Here is a 21,179-nt window from a genome sequence, read left to right as displayed (position 1 = left end):
AAAAAAATTCTCTTGAAGCCTCGAGGGACTATTTCATGAATGTCATAGCTTAAGGAAATATTTTTCGAACCTTAGTCTTACGAAAATGCCGAGGGGTTACAGCCTACCCTCCTTAAAGAGAGTTTCGTCCCCGAAACTTCCTTCTTACACTGCACGGTCTCAAGTAGATTACTACTTACCTTCGCTTACACATAATAGAATCTTAGTATGCCTAATGTTAGTACACCAATTTATTTAAGCATATAGCAAGTAAATCGATCCTACATACCTGAGTCAAATAACTCTGGATAATGTTCCATCATAACGCTTTCCAACTCCCACGTGGCTTCCTCCGGGCTATGATTCGACCATTGGACTTTGACCATTTTAACTGATTTCCTTCTTGTATCTCGGGTCTTAGAGTCTAAGATTCGAATTGGCCTTTCTTCGTATTCCAACGAATCATCCACCTCCAATTCCTCAGGTTCCAATACATGGGATGCATCAGGTACATACCGCTTAAGTTGAGAAACATGAAATACATTATGCACCCGGTCAAGCTCAATTGGTAGGGCCAGTCGGTAGGCTAAATTTCATATCCTTTCCAAGATTTCATAGGGTCCTATATAGCGAGGACTCAACTTTCCTTTCTTTCCAAATCTCTTGACTCCTTTAGTTGGTGAGATTTTCAATAGCACCTTCTCTCCAACTTGATGTTCGGTGAATTGTCGTTTCAAATCGGCATAGGACTTTTGACGATCCTGTGCAATTTTCATCCTTTCTCGAATCACCTTGATTGCCTCTATAGTCTCTTGTAGGTACTGAGGTCCAAGTATAACAACGTCGCTCTTATCACTCCAACATAGAGGACTTCGACATTTTCGCCCATACAACGCTTCATAAGGAGCCATTCCTATACTTGCATGATAGTTGTTGTTATAGGAAAATTCTATTAAATCCAACTGCTCATCCCATGAACCTTGGAAATCAAGTACACAACCTCTGAGCATATCTTCCAATGTCTGTATCGTTCGCTCCGTTTGGCCATCAGTGGCAGGGTGAAAAGCTGTACTTAATTTGAGCTGAGTGCCCATCATCATCTGCAACGCTTCCCAGAAACGTGATAGAAATCGTGAATCTCGGTCTGAAACGATATCTTGCGCTACTCCGTGATATTTAACCACGTGTTTAATATAGGCTCTTGCCAACCTTTCCATGGACCATGTCTTGTTCATTGGAATGAACCTCGCTGTCTTAGTTAGTCGATCGACAATAACCCACACCTGATCGTTTCCAGACTTGGTTCTAGGCAATCCTCCCACGAAATCCATCGAGATTGAGTCCCATTTCCACTGCGGAATTTCTAATGGCTGCAATAATCCCTTTGGTTTACTTCTTTCTGCCTTGACCTTTTGACAGTTCAAGCATTTAGCCACAAATTCAGCTACATCCTTCTTCATGCCCGACCACCAGAAATTTTGTTTTAAGTCCTTATACAGTTTATCCCCACCAGGATGAACTGAATAGGGTGTATAATGACCTTCCTTCATTAATTGTTCCATTATCTCCTTACACCCTTTTGGTATTATCCACCTACCTTGGAATCTTACACTCCCATCTGGGTGTAATTCAAATGGACCATGTTTTCCATCAATCATCTTCTCCCTGATGCTCCCTACCCAATTGTCCTCTTCTTGTGCTTGTTTGACTTCCTGGAATAGGGTTGGAGTCACCGACATGTAATAAAATTTTATTTCCTGTTCCACCTGACCACACATCTGTATCTCCAAATTGAGTCTCTGAAAATCCTCGCATAATTGTTCGGGTAATACCCAAAGAGCATGGTTTGATTTTCGACTCAAGGCATCAGCTACCTTGTTTGCTTTGCCCTCCTGGTATTGGATTTCCAAGTCATAATCTTTGATCAATTCCAACCATCTCCTTTGCCTTAGATTAAGGTCTCGCTGAGTAAAGATGTACTTTAAACTCTTGTGGTCCGTATAAATCTTGCATGAGATTCCATAGAGGTAGTGTCGCCAAATCTTGAGAGCAAATACCACGGCTGCCAGTTCTAAGTCATGCGTCGGGTAGTTAGCTTCATGAGTTTTTAATTGGCGAGAAGCATATGCTATTACCCTTCCATTTTGCATCAAAACACATCCTAGTCCCTTGTGAGATGCATCCGTGTACAACTCGTAACCTTCCGCTCCAACAGGTAAGGTCAATATTGGAGCAGTCGTCAATCTCGTCTTAAGTTCTTGGAATGCCTGCTCACATTCTTCACTCCAACTATACTTGGTCGTTTTCTTGAGCAGGTTTGTCAACGGCTTTGCTATCCTTGAGAAGTCCTGAACAAATCTTCGGTAATAACCCGCCAAACCTAAGAAACTACGGACTTCCGTAACTGATTTGGGTGCTTCCCATTCAAGTACAGCTTGTATCTTAGCTGGGTCCACTGCTATCCCTTCTTGGGTGATTACGTGTCCAAGAAAAGCAACTTCTCTTTTCCAAAATTCACACTTTGACAATTTCGCAAAAAGTTTCTTTTCCCTTAGTGTTTGTAACACTGTCCGAAGATGTCCCTTGTGATCCTCCGGTGTCTCAGAGTAGACCAAGATGTCATCTATGAAGGCGACGACGAATTTATCCAAATAGGGAAGGAAAATTCGGTTCATCAGGTCCATAAAGGTTCCTGGGGCGTTAGTCACTCCGAATGGCATAACCGTGAATTCATAGTGCCCATATCTCGTCCGAAATGCTGTCTTAGGCACATCCCCCTTCGCGACTCGCACTTGATGATACCCTGACCGTAAGTCAATCTTTGAAAACACTCCCGCTCCTTTCAACTGATCGAATAGATCATCGATCCTAGGCAACGGGTACTTGTTCTTTACTGTGACTCGGTTTAGTTCCCTGTAATCGATGCACAGTCTAAGACTCCCATCCTTCTTCTTAACGAACAGTACCGGTGCACCCCAAGGCGATACGCTTGGTCTGATAAATCCTTTCTCCAGTAATTCCGCCAATTGTGCCTTTAGTTCCTCCATCTCTTTCGGTGCCATTCGATAAGGCGCTTTCGAGGTAGGTGAGGTTCCTGGTATGAGATCAATGGTGAATTCCAGCTCTCTTTCCGGTGGCATTTCGGTGAGATCGTCGGGGAACACGTCAGGAAATTCGCGTACAACTGGGATTCGATCGATTTCGAGTTCTTCTGGTTCGGAATCTTGCACCAAACAGAGGTATACTTCACATCCCTGGTGCATATACTGCTTCAGTTTCTGCGCTGTCAACAACCTGGATTCGTGTTGCTTGTCAATCCCTCGGTAGGATATTCTCCTCCCTTCTGGTCCTCGTAACACAATCTTCCGCTCATCACACACTATCCGAGCTTTATACTTATCCAACCAATCCATTCCGAGTACTACATCAATGCCCTCAAGTTCAAAACGAACGAGATTTCCGGGACAGTTAGTTCCAGCTATTTCTATCGCAATGTTATCATAACCATTTCTACAGGCTACTACTATTCCCGAAGCAGTTTTGACATTTAGATCTAGCTCAATAGTAGGCCTTAATTTCAGTCTATCAGCAAATGCAGATGATATAAATGAATTGGTAGCTCCTGTATCAAATAACACTATTCCAGGTACTGAGTTTATGGGAAATGTACCAGTTACGGCGTCGTTAGCCTGGGCCTGAGTGCTATTGACGACGTAAATTCTGCCTTGGTTTCCCGTGCTACTTTCTCCCATCACTTGCTTCCCTTTGTGGTTGGAACCAGATGCGACGTTTGTTGGTCCTCCCGGATTTGTTGACTGAGAGTTGGCCATTCTGTTTCCTATCTCTGCGGGTCTCTGACCAGTATTCCCATTAAATCTTCTCCCTTGGTTCACGTTCTGTAGGAGTTTTTGAGGACTGTCTACCCGACTCTGGCACTCAAAGAACTTGTGCCCAGAAAGACCGCATGTGAAGCACTTAATCCTCACTCCTTGGCAATTCACTCCTGGATGATTCCTTCCACATCTTGAACAAGTAAAACGGTTTCCTTCGTTAATTCTTTCCCTTCCTCTTCCTGATATTAGGTTGGAGCCACCTTGGTTCACTCTCTTGTTTCCCAGTGCGGATTTCTGTGACTTGTCATCGGCCTTTCTTTTATTTCGGCCATAAACTTCTTGTTGATCTAGGTACACCTGGTAATGGTCCGAGGCTCTATCGTACGCCTCCTTCAAGGTAGAGCACATGAATGGCGCAATCGCCCTCCTTACATCCCAGTCCAATCCTCGAACAAACCTTCGTGCCTTACTTGCTTCATTAGGTACAATCTCCTTAGCGAAACGCATTAGTTCCACGTACTGGTCATGATATTCTTCGATTGTTGCTCCCTTCTGTTTTAGCCGTAGAAATTCCTCGCATTTAATCCCTCTAATACGCTCGGTGTAGAACTGTCCCCTCAGTTCCTCCTTGAATTCTTCCCAACCAAACTCTGGGTCTTGTAGAAGATCAGGTCCTTTTGATGTCCACCAGTTGTCTGCAGCTTTCGTTAAATAATAGACCGCGGAAGGTACTCGTTGATTTGCAGGGCAATCCACTGCGTTGAGCAGTTTGTCAAACGTCCGGATCCACTCCTCTAAAATAACCGGATCTTTTTCTCCCGCATAGTGTGGTGGTTGTCGGCTTGCTATCGCCTTCGCATAATCGACTCGTGGTTGTCCTTGGTTCTGGTTCTGGGTTTGCTGAGCCATCATGAACTCAGCCATTCGCTCCATCGCTTGGGCCATACGATCAATTGCAGAGACGTTCTCGTTGCTACTGGTAGGCATGTTGCGTCTTGGAGGCATTTTCACTGGACGATAGATCCAAATTAGTATCCGAAGTATAAGAGTCCTCAAGGGCTAGCTAGTTAGGCAGTCAGTATAGCACCTACTTAAGTCCTATACAACGTCCCCTAACATTCACTTTATCATACCCGCTAAGCAGGGGTTTCTACCTCAGCATAGGGATAATTAACGCATTACGCTAGCCAGCTTACTCACAATAATCCCATGCAAGGATTAACACATGCAAGAAATCACAAACATTGATCATATTATTCAACAACCAGAATCGTAAGATTCTGTAGAGTAAAAGTAAAATACCCCCTTTTATGCTGCCAGACTTTCGTTCCAACTCTGCTCCAAAGCTTATGCTCATGATACCGTAACAACGACTTAGGTTAATCTCTACGAACCTAAGCTGACTTGAAACTTGAACTCAACCTAGGCTCGGACTTAGGCTTCGATCTAATTCCCGAAGGTTCAACCTAGGCTCTGATACCAACTTGTAACACCCCGGCTCGGCTATACCGTACATCCGGAGTAGTTACCGCCACACCTAGACTAAACCCAGCCAAGACCAGACAAAGTTCACTCTAGGTGCACAGGCTAACAAGAAAACTATTTCACATCATCATCATCATTACCCAACATATCTTCATACATATATATATAGGTGAGCAAAAGGGGTAGCTACACTAACTACCAGAATATATACAAGAGTTTAATTACAACTTACTAGCCAGCTAAGTTCATCATGGCTACAAAAGATACATGTACACAAAAAAAAGGGTTCCTCCCATAACCTTTCTAATCAGTCATCCTCTTCTAAGGGGCGGTACTCCGGTTCGGAGTACGTCCCCCATACAAGATGCCAGTTGCCCGCAACCCAGGTGAGATGATCCAGGAAGTAACTAGGAGTGTACATCATGGACCACTCATCCCAATGTTCCGAAGGAGCGAGATTCCACGGACAGGGATAAAAGACAACAAATTCTAAGGGATCACTCCCTTCCAACACCTCTACCGGAAAAGACCCAAACCTAGACCTGGCCCCATCCAGAAAATTTGGCTGGCTACTGCGAACCGGGATACGAGAGGGTGTAGTTGGGTAAGTCGGAGGAGGACTGTACGGTGGGGAAGGAATAGCAGGAACATAAGCCGGAGCTGGAGAGTCAGGAGCGAATCCAGGAGCATACGGGTCGACATCAACTAAGTACTGTACATAATCATCATGATCGTAGATAGGGAACTCCAACTCAGAAGGATCCGAGTCAGGTGGGCTACACGAGCCTACCCTAGACATCTGTTAAGAACACAACGAAGTGTAGTTAGCACGACGGCTAAGTAAGGAAATCCATTTGTCACTTAAAAGTAAACAAAGGTTTGAAAACATAGATAATCTAAAAGCTTTATAAAGTTTTACCATGATTTGAAAATCTGCCTGTAACGAAACGATTTATAGATAGTATAATAGCGTATAAACGTTAAATCATATAAAGCTTTTCTCAAATAAGAATGAAGTCATAACTTGCCACTCAAAATAATTTTCATGCCCTTTTCAGACAAGTTTGCAAAATTTCACATTTCCAGGAATTTCATCATTTGCAAATAGAACCGCAGCTCTAATATTTATAATAATCTGAACCGCAGCTCAGAGTAACAATAATTTTCATGCCCAAAAATTTTCCACTTAGTTTCCCCTGAGTAAGCACTTTGAACATTTCTCACTTCTCCTTCTCAAACCTTGGGCAGTGGCATTTCCCTGCCTTCCCGTCGGTCTCCTTATCCCAACCTAGGGCCATGGCACTCCAGCCCTCCCATAGGTCCAACCTTATTCCAACCCCGGGCCGTGGCGTTTAAGCCTTCCCGAAGGTCCCCACCTTATTCCAGAAACTAAGGGTTTGAAAACATTTTTCTTTTTCTTTCCTGGAATCAAATAGTATTTTCAAAATAATTTATTTCATCCAAATATGGTTGTGACATCCCAAAATTTCGTCACTAGTTTTGTTACAAAAAAAATATTTTTGTCAAAATTGATTTTGACAGTTTCTGTCCAGAAATTACAGTTTTGCGCAGTCCGAAAGATTGAGCCGGTAAAAATAGTTCCCGAACTCTTTTTCACTTGAAAGTTTTATGGTAGAACCCTAACTCATAGTACTTGATGTTCATAAAAAGTTTTGGTCACCTAGGTTCACGAATTTACACAGAAAATTTCATTTTTGCCCTTGGCAGTGTGCTGTCCAGCATTTTTCCTTCTCTGGACCAGTTTTGGGAAAAATTCTGAAAACCATACTTATACTACTCCAAAAATTATGAAAGTTTATATGCGGCTTCTAAACTTATAGAACTACATGTATAAAAACAATTGGACCAAAATAATTTACCGATTTTTCCCAGAAATTCACGGAAGTTACTGACAGAAATCTGTCCTGATTTCCTTTCTCTATTTCCACAAGTATAAGCTTATATAGACATAAATACAACATATACAAGCATATCCAAGCTATGAACTTGTATACGAAAATATTCCCAAAGCTCCAAAAACACCATATTTCAACTAAAATCAATTATCCAAATTCAAGTGACTAATTCCAACTTAAGGGAATTCCTTACCTCACAAGTGTGTAATATCACCGTAAAAGTAGTCTTGAACCTTTATCCCCAAGTTTCACCGAAAAACCCTAGGTAGAATACACCACCATAACAACATATTTAAGAAATCTTTACCTACAATCAAGTTCTAGGGAAGAAATCAAGACTTTTTAACCGAATAAAACCGCAAACTTACCGAATAGTTGAAGACTTGTGTGGAGATTGGCTATGGAAGCTTGAAGCGAGGAAGAAGAGGATGAAGAAGATGAAAGCTCACACTCTCTCCCTCTCTTTGTATTTCGGCCAAGGCAAGAACAAAAGGGCAAGGAGAATAAACATGTTTTAGACATTTAGTACTTTGAGGGGAATGTTTGCATGGAAGAATTAAAATAGAATAAAATAATGGTGTATTTTTAAACTTATCAGTTGGGGTCCAAACAGATAAAGTTTCGGTAGAAAATAATTTAAACAGGAATAATTTTGAAACCAAAAATTTATCCCAGACCGAAACTTGAAATTGGGCTAGGTTCGGTACACCGCGGAATTTTAGCGATGTACGTTCAAAATGAATCTTTTTCTGCTATGGGCTGATTTAATTGGATTGGAAATTCAATATTAATAACATGGTGTCTAATAATTCATTTCTTAGGATAATCGGGTCCGAATACTAGTTCCCAAAATTTTACGGTTCGTGACCGGCACGAACGATCGCAACTTAATAACAACTATTCTTCCTAAAATAATTCTCTTGAAGCCTCGAGGGACTATTTCATGAATGTCATAGCTTAAGGAAATATTTTTCGAACCTTAGTCTTACGAAAATGCCGAGGGGTTACAGTGCAATTGTACAAGACTGATCATTACCAGGTTATCTGATCATGTTGTGGAAGCAAAGATTGTAACTGGAAACAAATCGGACAAAATTGTCTTGATTCCACGGATGTCAATGACCCCTACGGATACAAGATTGCCTTTTAAATTCCAAAGAAGGCAATTTCCTTTAATGATCTCATACGCAATGACTATCAACAAGAGTCAAGGTCAAACTTTGACGCATGTAGGGTTACTCTTAAGGAAACTGGTATTTGTTCATGGACAACTATACGTTGCTGCTTCAAGGATTAGCAACCCTAAAGGTTTAAAAATTCTAATAGCGAACGAAGGAGGGGAGAGTAGTAATTCTACTACCAATGTTGTGTACCATGAAGTTTTTAATAATTTGTAAATTACTATTTGTAAATAATATATTTGTTGAATCAATACCATCAGAACCAAAATTCAGCACAATGTTGGCCAAATGCTTTTTGTAAATTTTTATTCTCTACCATGAAGTTTTTAATAACATTTAAGTTCCTAATCTTAAAATATTCTTTTTCTGTTTAATAAATAGCATTAATCTCATCCGTGCATCGCACAGGTATAATACTAGTATATATAAAAGCCACAAACATGGTCAACAAAAGTCCAACTATTTTTCCCGCTCAATGATAGTAGATTCTAGATACACACTGTTGGCTAACCCTTAATAATTCGTATTTGATATATTAAACTATTTATGTTTTCAAGGCACATAGAAAACTATGCAAATTAATGGATGAGCAGGCTTTTTTCAATCAAAAATACTAGATATATTCCCAAAATCATACTCCCAACTTTTACTCCCAATTGTGTTCAAATTTGATTGGATGATGAAAAAAACGGAATGGACAAACATCATGGCCCCCTATTAAATTGGTCAATCAAAGCATGCCAACTCATATGGAGTAGAAAATTGGAGTGTGAATTGGGAGTACATGTAGAATTACTCTTTTTCAATATCAAAGCACTGGGGATTGAAATAGTCTGTTGAATTTAATGATGTGATTAGGCAATAAAAATCAATGTGTTCCCAGCTATAAAACAGGTCATTCACACTTGGAGAATTCCACCCAAGGAGAATTCCACCCAAGGAGCAGGTTGTTTTATAGGAACCTCTACAGTTGTTTTAAGAGATTACTTTATACTCTTCCAACATGAATTTGAATTCTAAATTTCAAAACTCTCGATTCATATAATGTTTCATACGTTTGTGTTTACAACTATGGAGGAGAGAAGAAAAGAAGATGGGGGAGGCTGGGGAAGAAGATAAGGGAAGAAGAAGAGAAGGGAAGAAGGTGTCGGCTACGTACCACCCCCAGTTCAAGGAAATATGAAGCTTATTTTTTATCTTTTCTTGGCAAGACTTAGGGTGTGTTTGGTTGGTGGGTTTAGGCATAAGGAATGGGTATGAAAGTGATTGTTTGTGTTTGGTTGATAGGTTTTGTAAATGCTACTATGGGTTTGGAATACCCCATTAATGACAAAACCCATACCCTTATTAAATAAGGGTTTCATCTCCCTTCCCCCTTTCTTCCTCAACTATTAATAATCATTCCCATTCCACCCAATTACCAAACATGTTAAATACTTTCACCAAAACCCATTACCATTACCAAGTATTTGATACCCATTCCGATTCCGATTCCCATGTGCGAACCAAACGCACCCTTAGTGGGTTGTCTCAAAATAGGAAAAAAAATATTTTCACCTTGATAAAAAGTTCACGCATGCTACAGGTACATGCCCTTAATTGTAGGTGTTTAACATTTTTTTTTTATTTAAAAATTCATTCTATATAGGTATAGTTAGGAAAAAATAAAATTAATTAGATATATGACGTCAGTTTTGTAAATAACTGATGTTATATATTTATGTTTTAAAAAATTAAATATCTTATGACGATAGCTTTCATAATAAAATCGATGTTGTATATTGAATTTATTTTATTTATTTTTTAATAATAAGTTTGAATTTATTTTTAATACGGAGTAATTATTATTATAAAAAATTGAAGTTAAATGTTTGACATTGAATGTTAATTTTATAATAGTGAACCTCAGAATTTAAGTTCGAATACTCAAATGGTACAACCTACGGTTATGGTATATGGTTCATAGTAAAAGACATTCAAATATATGGAAGAAGGACATTTATACCTCATATTTGCAGTCTATTTTTAATATTTATGCAGTGAGTTTTTGGTATCTATTTTTTTTTTTTTNGTTCTTTGTTTTGTGCAGCATACTAAGCAATATGTATCCCTGCATTAGTAAGGGTGTGTTTGGTTGGGAGGTTTAGGTATAAGGAATGGGTATAATAGTGATTGTTAGTGTTTAGTTGATAGGTTTTGTTCATGGTACTATGGGTTTGGAATACCCCATTAATGAGAAACCCATACCCTTATTAAATAAGGGTCTCATCTTCCTTCCTTATTTCTTCCCAACTATTAGTAATCATTCCCATTCCACCCTACTACCAAACAAAACAAAACAAAAATGAAAAACAAAACAAAACAAAATCTTTAAAAAAATTGAAAAAAAATCTTCATATTAACGCGCCCATGCGTGCTATTTTTGCTCCTCACGCGACTTCTGTTGCAAATTTTGAATCTTTGTGTGTCCCATGCGATAGCCAAAAACCAGGTGTATATATTATGAAAAATCACCAAAAATCCCTCCCAATTTATTGAAAAACCATCTTAAGTTTTTAGACAAGCAAAAATCACTTAAAATTCACTATTGTGGATGTCTTTACGAGTTCCAATTTACTTGTACAATTGTAGTTACAATTTTTCATTTGATTCCGACGGTAATAATCTCTACCCACAATAGAATTTGTCATATATCTGAACATGATGACAAAATGGTCAACTCTCAGAAATAAAAAAAATACACTTCCATGTGGGTACATTAAGAATTAAGCAAATTGTCTCTTTGTTAAATCACTGAACAGATAAGGAGTAACGACTCAAACATCAACTCAATCTGTCAATCATGGACAAACATCTCTCAACTAATTCTAGCTGGCTGTCAAAAAGCTTCTCTTACTCCCTCCGTCCCATTTTATCTGTCTTACATTTCTTTTTAGTTTGTCTCAAAATAGTGTCCTTTTTCTAAAATTGAACATAATTATCATTCTACATTTCTCAATTTACCCTTTTGACTTTTCAACTTTTTAGACTATTAATGAGGCAAGTACAATTGTACTTTGTAAAAATAACACTTACTTTTGAAGGGCAAAATTGAAAAGTTAGTATCATTTGTTATGTTGTATTAAAAACTGTGCAAAAAGTAAATGAGACAAACAATTAGGGACGGAGGAGTATCATTATTTTATATAAATCTAAACCCTCCATTTTCACTAAACATCTAGCCTCATCATAAAACAATCTCCAAAAGACAAGCTCTTTGTTCCCCTACTTCGTTCAACCAATATATCATAACAAATCTATTTCAAATTCAGATAAAAAGGCTGAGTTGGTTGGTATATATATATATATATATATATATATATATATATATATATATATATAATGACTTTTAGCACGTTTGGCCAAACGGCTTCTTAGATCACTCCTGAAAACTATAGATTATATTTGTTCCATAAGTTTACACATTAAAAATTAAAATTAAAATCATAATTTGACCTTTTTAAAACACAATTATTAGATTTGATTACCCATTCAATTAAAAATCGCATTCTCTAATTCGAAAATGTATCACTCCATCATATTGGTTAACCGCATAGGCGCCCGCCTAGGCCATCTAGATGCTCCTCTACCGCCCGACTAGCGCTTGCAAGTTGCAACTAAGGGTGGGAATAGGCCAGGCCCCTTCATAGGGGCCTATGGCCTGGCCTGCTTTGGGCCTGGCCTGGCCTGTTTAACAAAAAGGCCAGGTTCAGGCCTATTTATAGGCCTATTTACTTAAATAGGCCCAGGCCTATATTTAAAAGCCTGGCCTACAAGCCTGTAGGCGGCAAATTATTGCATGGACCCTGGTCCACACAGTTATGTAGACCAAAAATAAAAATTACATTATTTTTATACTGAAGGTACATTATTTTTGTACTGTATATATCAAATAATGTACCTTCAGTACAAAAATAATGTACCCTAAAATAATGTACCTACAGTACAAAAATAGTGTACCTTCAGTACAAAAATAATGTACTTTTTATTTTTGGTCCACACACCTGTGTGGACCATGGTCCATGCAATAATGATTGCCTGTAGGCCCGGCCTTTATATATATATATATATATATATATATATATATATATTATTTAATAAATTTTATATATTACATTTTATAACTAATATGTTTTTATATTTATAATTTAACCTCAATATAAATATAACATTATGATAAGGAGTATATAATCATCAAGACTTCAACCCTAAACCTAAATCATAATCTGCTAACTTGGTAAGTGCCTACTGGAGGCGACTGCGAGGGACCCTGCAACCGGCTGCAATGGACTGCGATGAGGCCACGACGGACTGGAGGCGGCAGGCTGCAATGGACTGCGACAGACTGGAGGCGGTAGGCTGCAACGGACTGCGATAGACTGGAGGCGACACGCTGCGACGGACCCTGTAACTTGCTGCGATGGATTGCGACGAGGCGGCGACTGACCGGCGAGGAGGAGTGTAGATGGCGACTCGGCGAGGTTAGTGACCAGCGGAACATTAAGGTCAAGTTTAGTGCATAATTCGTTTATTTTTTATTTATGTTTTTATTGATAGATTGAAAGCTTGCGTGATGATATTTGATTTATGTTTTTATTGATTGATTCTTTAAATGTTGAATATGTAGTATGTTTTTTTATTGATTGTTTCTAGTCCACTATAATTACTTCTATATTATAGATTTTTGCTCGAGCTATATGGTTTTGTCTCCTGTTTATGCAGGAGCGTATGGAGGTAACTAGTCTATTTGCATCTCACGAAACTGAAGAACATGCTAGGTATTGCTAACCAGACAAAGCACTATCTATGATGTGTAAGCCTTTATTTAATTTTTTTCCAGCTCAAACCTTTCTTCTCTTAATTCATATTTATATGAATTATGAAATAAGAAAGATATTATATTTTATAGTTTGATAATAAATAAGTATTTTAAATCTATTTGCTGCTGAGTCTATTAACTGTTGTTGATCTGGATCTAATACAAAAGAGTAGAGCATATAATGTTTATGACAGAAATCATATAGTGTCAACTCCAGTAACATTCTTGGTACCCTGAACATTCACCACATGACTTTCTGCTTCATCCTTTGATAAAAATCCCTACAAAATCATATAGCCTAAGTTAGCAATTAGAGTTAAGTAGATGTTTTGTTTTCCTACTAGCTATAAGCTCATTATGTTAAAAATGTTAATATGTGTTTGCAAACTTGCAGAAACGAGTTTGTGTCAATTGCTATTTGTTATTTCCTCATACTTCACTTTTGCTTTTCAGTTTTTTTTTTAAAGTTTACAGACATGATTTGTTCTTGATGTTCTGTTTGTTTGATTTTCAGATAATAATTTGCCATCAACAACTCAAATCCAACCAACTGATGGGAAAGCCCCCAAGTACCAACCTGGCCACACCATTTCCCACAGTATATGCAAAATTTCCATTGTCCTAGGTTCTCACAAATGCTCTCATTTCCAAGCTACAATTTTCCAGTCATGCAGACTGGAGACGCTTCATTCTTAACAAGAGAAGAGAAGATTATGTTGAAGCGATGACATGTCATTTTTTGGTTTATTGATTAATTGTAATTTTATAATATGATACATAAATTTGTAATATGATGTATATTTTTTAGTTTTTGGTATTCTTTTGGTAAACTTTTTACAGATATAGATTAAGCCTTAACTAGGCCTATTTAAATAGGCTTTAAATAGGCTCAAAGCCTATTTAAATAGGTTCAAAGCCTATTTAGTATCTACTTTGAAGCCTTTTTTAAAGGCCTATATATTATATAGGCCTTTAAACAGGCTTCAGGCCAAGCCGGGTCAATTGTAGGCTCAGGCTTGAGCCTAATACAAAGCCTGCATACAGGCTCAGGCCCAGGCCTTAAATTTTTATAGCAGGCCCAGGCCTAAATATCCAAAGTCTGGCCTGGTCTGGCCTATTTCCACCCTTAGTTGCAACCATGATATTTTTAATTTTTTTTTTATTTATATTGGTGATTTAAGTGTCATTATATTAAGATTAATTGCACTGATTTTTTATTTTTACATTTTTAAAATCTTTATTCTCATTATAAAGTCATTCATAACCAAACATCAATATTAATAACCAATCGAATTCCACACTAATGCAAAATACATTCACCAAAACCCATATCATTACCAAGTACTTGATTCTCATTCTGATTCCGATGTGAACCTATCTCTGAAACCTGTCTGCATATTTGTAGTGACATGAACATACTATAACATGAAATGGAGCTTTTGCTTGCATTACTACTTTCAAGATAGGGCTGAGCAAAACCCGAAAAAACAGACGAACCCTACCGAACCGCCGGCCGAATAGCAACTGCCGAACCGGGCCGAACCCGACCATTAAAAACCGAACCAATCGCCTGAAACGACGTCGGTTAAGTGGCTGCGGGTTAGGGGGTCCAAAATTGCATCCGAACCGTCTGAATACCCGATCAAATCTAGGGTTAGATATGTTATGTATTATACGACGTCGTTTGGTGTTGTAGTATATATATCCTTAGATAAGGATTGAGACTTCCGTAACTCCTCATTTGCGCAGTCGCGACTCATCCTAGGGTTTTCAGACCTCTCTGATTTCTCTCATTTCTCTGAGACTTCTCTCACTCTCTCAGACCTCAGTCGCGAATCGCGATCCCTCTCTGTTCTCGTTCTCGACTTCTCTAAGAGTCTGAGACTCTGAGTTCTCTCGTTCTCTGTTGGTGACTTCCACAGTTCCACCCAGTGGCCGTTAGTGACTTGGTTCTGTTCGAGTTCGACTGGTGGAAGCCCGACGCCCTACTGGTGCCTGTCGGAGACCGTTCGGCTGTTTCATCTGGTGATATCTGTGCTGTCGGAGACCGTTCGGCTGTTTCATCTGGTGATATCTGTGCTAGAAGAGACCGTTCGGCTGTTTCATCTGGTGATATCTGTGCTAGAAGCCCTTGTTCTCCTGTTTCATCTGGTGATATCTGTGCTAGAAGCCCTTGTTCTCCGGGGTCATCTGGTGATATCTGTGCTAGAAGCCCTTGTTCTCCGGGGGATTTGTGAGAAAGGAAGTAGGTATTCAAACCCTAGTTTAATAACTTTGATAGTTTGATCTGTTAGGCTGTTAGCGATTATGTGATATTTGATAGTTTGATCTGTTAGGCTGTTAGCGATTATGTGATATCCTGGTGGGAGCACTGACTCGTTGCATTACTTGCAATCTTGCATACTTGTTAGCGATTTTGTGATATTCTGTGAATCTGTGATATTCTAGTGGGAGCACTGACTCGTTTCATGTTTCTTTCAAACCCTAGTTTAATAAAATAGATTTGGAATTTTAACAATTTACAAACCCTAGTTTGATAACTTAATTAGTTATCATATACTGGTGGTCAAGTGGAAGCCCTGTTTATAGAAATCCTGATAATAATGGACTAGGAATTGGGAAACAATTGCTGTATATTAATATTACAGTCTCCCAATCTGAAATTGAAATTTGAAAATTGAAACCATGAATCTGGATTTCTTTGTCTAGTACTCTAGAGTCTAGACTCTAGTCAAGTTTATGGATGTATGCCCTTAAATGTATTCTCAATAAATTTCCTAATAAAATAATTGTGTTCTTGGAAAATGATGACACAAAATGTGTCTGATTCTAGAACTTTATGTGTAATTGTATGGCTGACTGAGACACTGAGTGACTGTCTGTCACTCTGGCTCTGTCCATTATTCTTTGTGATTGTATCCCAATACTGTTTGTACTGATACTTAGCCATATTTTAGATGGATAATATCAGTACTTCTAGTAGTCAACCACCCAATTCTTCAATTGTGGAACCTACAGTGGTGGAAGCCCAAACTGTTGAGGCTAATAATCAACAGAATGAGCAACCTCCTGCTGCAGTTTCTGGGAAGAAGAGGAAAGAGGTTGATTCCAGATCCAGAGTATGGGATCATTTTGTGAGAATAAAAGACAGTAACAATATTACTATACAAGCAAAGTGTGTTTATTGTGCAAAAGTGTACAAGTGTGAGTCCAAGAAACATGGTACATCTTCCTTAATAGCCCATATGCTAAGCTGTTTGAAAAACCCTCACTCCAAGGATACTAGGCAGTCCCTTTTAACCTTTCAAGCAGTTAATACCTCTAAGTCATCTGAAACTACTATGGGAGAAATTGGGTGCTGGGTATTTAACCAAGACTTAATTAGGAGGACCTTGGTTAAAATGATAATCATAGATGAACTGCCTTTTAGATTTGTTGAGGGTTTAGGTTTCAGGATGTTCATTGTTGTTGCTTGCCCTAGGTTTATAGGTTTCAGGATGTTCATTGTTGTTGCTTGCCCTAGGTTTATAGGTTTCAGGATGTTCATTGTTGTTGCTTGCCCTAGGTTTATAGTTCCATCTAGATGGACTATAAGTAGTTGCCCTAGGTTTATAGTTCCATCTAGATGGACTATAAGTAGAGACATCCTAGTGGTCTATGAAGAGGAGAGACTGAAATTGAAGGCCTTTTTAAGGGAAACCAGTCATAAGGTTAGCATTACCACTGATTCTTGGACATCAATCTAAAGGATTAACTACATGGTTGTGACTGCCTATTTCATTGATTCAGAGTGGAAGCTGCATAAAAAATCATAGCCTTTGTCCCTGTTACCTCTCACAAAGGGGAGTATCTTGCAAAAGCCCTAGAAACATGTTTGCTGGAGTGGGGGCTTAGGAATGTTTTTAGTGTTACTGTGGATAATGCCTCGTCTAATGACACTGCTATGGGGTTTCTTAAGAAAAAAATAGTGTCTTGGGGTACATCAACTGTGAAGGCTAAGTATATTCACATGAGATGCATTGCCCATATCCTTAACTTGGTTGTTCAAGATGGCTTGAAGGAGTGTGATAGTTCTGTGAAAAAAGTTAGGGAGGTTGTTAGATATGTTAGGAATTCACCTGCCAGGCTAAAGAAGTTCAGGGACTTGGCTGATTTGTTAGGAATTGAGCAAAGGTCTTCTTTGTGTCTAGCTGTTCCAACCAGATGGAACTCTACATATTTGATGTTACAATCTGCTTTGACTTATCAGAAAGTCTTTGAATCTTGTGAAGAGTCTGATAGTTCTTTCAAATCTGACTTGGGTGATTCTGTGCCTAATTTTATGGACTGGGAGTCTGTGAGCAGTTTGGTGGAGTTGTTGAAATGTTTTTATGATATGACAATCAGAATTTCTGGATCTTTATATGTGACAGCTAACACATTTTTCAGTGAGATTTCTGATTTGTATTGTATTTTAAATGGAATGGTGGAAGCTGGTGGGGCAGTGAGCTTAATGGGAAGAAATATGAAAGCAAAATTTGAGAAGTATTGGGGTGATATAGACAAGATGAATCTTATGATTTTCTTTGCTAACATTCTAGACCCCAGGGATAAATTAGAGTATATGCCTACTCAAATTAATCATATGTATGGTGAGGAGAAAGGTAAACCATACTATGATAAAGTGCTTGCTGGTTTGAATGAGTTATTTGATGATTATTCTGTTCCTGCCACTTCTTCTGTTTCTGCTTCTTCTGTGTCTGCTGCTGTTGGTAGTGCTTCTTCTGTGAGTTCTGTCAGTTCTGTGTCTGTTGGAAGGCCACAGCATTTACTCAAGTCCCAAATTAAAAAACAAAGATTGGAATATGGGAGTAAGAAAAAAACTGAACTGGATATCTACTTGAGTGAGGCAATAGTTGAGGAGGAAAACTCCTTTGATATTCTGAGATGGTGGAAGATAAATACTGAGAGGTTTCACATCCTTTCTAAGCTTGCTAGGGATGTCCTAACTATTCCAATCTCAACTCTTGCCTCTGAGTCTGCCTTCAGTACATTTGGGAGAGTATTGGATCCTTTTAGGAGTTCATTAACTCCAAAAATTGTGGAAGCTTTGGTGTGTACCCAGGATTGGCTTAGACTGCCCAATACTCCTCTATGTATTGAGGAAAATCTTGAAGAACTGGAGAGGTTTGAAAAAGGTAATTGTTTTACACTTAATTTCATTTTGTTGTTTTACAGTTTTATATTCATATTTTGCATTTAATAATTTACATTTCTTATTTTGCAGAGTTAGTTGATGCTGGAAGTGGAAGGAGTTTTGATCCTACACTGGCTACAATTCCTGTAATGTTATTCTTTATCATTACTTGTGTCTCCATTCTAATTAATTGTCAATTTACTCAATTGCATTCTAAAATCTAATCTTAGTTGGTATTTTTTGAGGCCATGGTAACTATGTGTTATTAGTTGCTGGCTTAAATCCTTGATTGCACTGGTCCACTGTAAGTATGGTACTCTGCAACTGTAACTCTGTAAGACAGTAAGAGTGTAAGGCTTGGTAACTTTTTGTAAGGTGCCGCCTTATTTAACTCTGTTACTCTATTCTGTTTGTCCCTTTTATCAGTTTATGTGGCAAATGGCAATGATGAAGCTTCCACCTATAATCTGAAAAGAAGGATTAAGTTGGCATGTTGCTCTATATTTATTGAAGCAATTTGCCCTTAATTCAAAATTGATAGGAAACAATGCTTACTAAGCCAAAATTCCAACTTCCAAGTTCCAAGTATTAATTATACAATTGTGTTGTAATTGTTTTCAGTTTTCACTAACTTGTAAGTTGTAACTTGTAACAATTTACAGGAAGAAGAGTAGGACTTTCAGCTTTGTGGATATAAGTTAAGGAATAAGGGGCTAGGGCTGTCAGCTGTGCACTAACTTGTTGCTGTATTCAGTGTATTGTTCAATATTCAAATTTCAAAGTATCATCTATGATCTATTCTATTCCCTTTTGGTCTGTAATTGTTGGTCCCAAGGGGATGGGGTACAAGTCTAGAGGGGGGGGTGAATAGACTTGTATAAGATTTTGCAAATCTTTTCAACCTCTCGTGTGTATTGAACTTAGGATGTTTAGGTTCGATACCTCACGAGGTGAAGACAAAGTTTTATGCGCAGCGGAAATGTTATCCCCTTTTAGTTAGCACGAGTTTGAGTTAGTTCGAGAAGTGCGTTTATATGCAGTGCAATCGAGAGGTTAGCGAGAGATAAAAACAGTAAGTAAATGCAAGAGAGATTTTTAAGTGGTTCGGCCAACCCGCCTACGTCCACTCTTCTTCCAGAAACTCCCTGGAAGGATTGCACTAAAAACTTCCCTTTTTAGTACAATGTCGAGCGCTTGAGCTTTGATCACGAAGCCCGCCTCAAGCCTCAGGTTTTTCGCCCCGCTTCTTGTTACTCCACCTCTCGAGCACTTGACCTTTGATCACCAAGCCCGCGTCAAGCCTCAGGATCTTCACAAGACAGCTCCCAGGTTACTCCGCCTCTCCAAGGTCTTTCTCCCCGCTTCCAGCTACTCCACCTCTCGAGCACTTGACCTTTGATCACCAAGCCCGCGTCAAGCCTCAGGTTTCTTTCACTCGGACAGCTGCCAGGTTACTCCACCTCTCTTGCTTAATCCAAAGCAAGGTGTTTTTGGTTGTCACAGTTGAATGTAACAGGCTCCAATCTGACCACAAGCTATCGTTGAATCAACTTCGATGTAGAGCAGCTTCGGTCACCTTCTGGATGTATAACAGTTTAAGCTTTGTAACTCTCTTGAAACACTAAGATGTGTTTTCTCGCTGTTTTGAATATCAGGATGATATTCCAAGTTGAGCACTTGCACTTGAACGTTTTAGACAGACACTTCTTAAGAATTTCGAACCTCTTTTCTTTTTAACTCCTTTTTCTCTCTTTCCCCTGTGTCTTTACGTCCTTATATATGAGAGTAGAGGAATAATTCCGTTGGAGGGAAAATTATTCCGTTTGAAATTTGCTCCCATGCTGATCATGGGTCTTGCGTATTTTCAGCATATTTCATGGAGTGGTGATCTTGTAACTTGAACCTCTTTGTCTTGTAGTGAATATTCCATAGTTCACTTTTCTTGAGTCCATGCTCCAATTTTGTCTTTTGGTAAAAGTTACTCTTTTTATATTCCCATTATTCCTTGATTGTAGGGAATCAGACCACTTCAGCATTGGTGCACCTTTTGACTGTTTGTGGTGGAAATCTGACGTGTCATCCATTTCCGCCCATTTTGAAATCTTCACGTTCGGCACCTCTTCATTATTCAATCTCCATGATATTCTTCTTGTCCAAACTTTAAGTATGACCGTCATTCAGCTTTGTTGGAGAATTGTTAGTGTATCGAGACCAAGGTTGATATCTTGATCGCTTGATGTCTCGAACTCAAATATCGAGAGGTCTATCTCTCGAACTCTGTTTATGTCTCGAACTGGATAACTGTATCGAGAGGTCCTACCTCTCGAACTCTGCTTATGTCTCGAGACTTAGTTGATGTCTCGCAGACCCTTATTCCTCCAGTGTTGTCCCATGCCTTCTTCTGATCTGTCTATATGATTACAATACACGAGACTTCTAAGATGTTCAAACAAATTTACCTCAAGCTTAAATATTTTCCGAGTTGAGCTCAAAGTTACTCGGTTGTATTTTCGCTCTTGGTTTACTTGTCGAACTTACAGCGTTTTGCCTATGCGTCGAGACTCGGGGATTTCTACTTAACAGTTGGTATCATCAAAACCTATTACATGATGTTCCTAACAGTAATAACTTATCAAAGTATTTATGAGTTTTGCAAATTTCTCTTTTGGTCTGTAATAAGTATTAATTTGTAGTTATAACTTATAACTTAGAGTCTTAGAATCAGACAATTAGTTATAACTTAATACGGAG

The 21,179-nt window shown here is 38.7% G+C and overlaps 2 protein-coding genes across 2 annotated transcripts; one reads left to right on the top strand and one right to left on the bottom strand.

The window, feature by feature from the left end:
• Window positions 1-3,556: 3,556 nt before the first annotated feature.
• Window positions 3,557-4,817, bottom strand: LOC115999409. The gene is made up of 2 exons (XM_031239259.1): window positions 3,650-4,817; window positions 3,557-3,561 (listed from the first exon to the last, which is right to left on the bottom strand). Exons 1-2 carry the CDS (start codon window positions 4,815-4,817, stop codon window positions 3,557-3,559), a joined length of 1,173 nt encoding a protein of 390 aa, XP_031095119.1.
• An 11,392-nt stretch (window positions 4,818-16,209) lies between these two features.
• On the top strand, window positions 16,210-18,899 carry LOC115999408 (zinc finger BED domain-containing protein RICESLEEPER 2-like). Its single transcript, XM_031239258.1, has 4 exons — window positions 16,210-16,954; window positions 17,068-18,429; window positions 18,519-18,574; window positions 18,855-18,899. Exons 1-4 carry the CDS (start codon window positions 16,210-16,212, stop codon window positions 18,897-18,899), a joined length of 2,208 nt encoding a protein of 735 aa, XP_031095118.1.
• The last annotated feature ends 2,280 nt before the right edge of the window (window positions 18,900-21,179 follow it).

This window comes from Ipomoea triloba, chromosome 12 (genome assembly GCF_003576645.1).
Source record: "Ipomoea triloba cultivar NCNSP0323 chromosome 12, ASM357664v1".
NCBI lineage: Eukaryota > Viridiplantae > Streptophyta > Magnoliopsida > Solanales > Convolvulaceae > Ipomoea > Ipomoea triloba.
Note: the sequence above shows the minus strand (reverse complement) of the source record. Positions and strands in the feature narration are given on the sequence as shown.

Bases quoted from the DNA above. Each gene is read 5' to 3' on its own strand.
- LOC115999409 (XM_031239259.1), bottom strand. From the start codon at position 4,817: ATGCCTCCAAGACGCAACATGCCTACCAGTAGCAACGAGAACGTCTCT.
- LOC115999408 (XM_031239258.1), top strand. From the start codon at position 16,210: ATGGATAATATCAGTACTTCTAGTAGTCAACCACCCAATTCTTCAATT. The intron at 16,955-17,067 runs GTCATAAGGTTA...AAAAAATCATAG, and splicing joins GGCCTTTTTAAGGGAAACCA to CCTTTGTCCCTGTTACCTCT. The intron at 18,430-18,518 runs GTAATTGTTTTA...CTTATTTTGCAG, and splicing joins ACTGGAGAGGTTTGAAAAAG to AGTTAGTTGATGCTGGAAGT.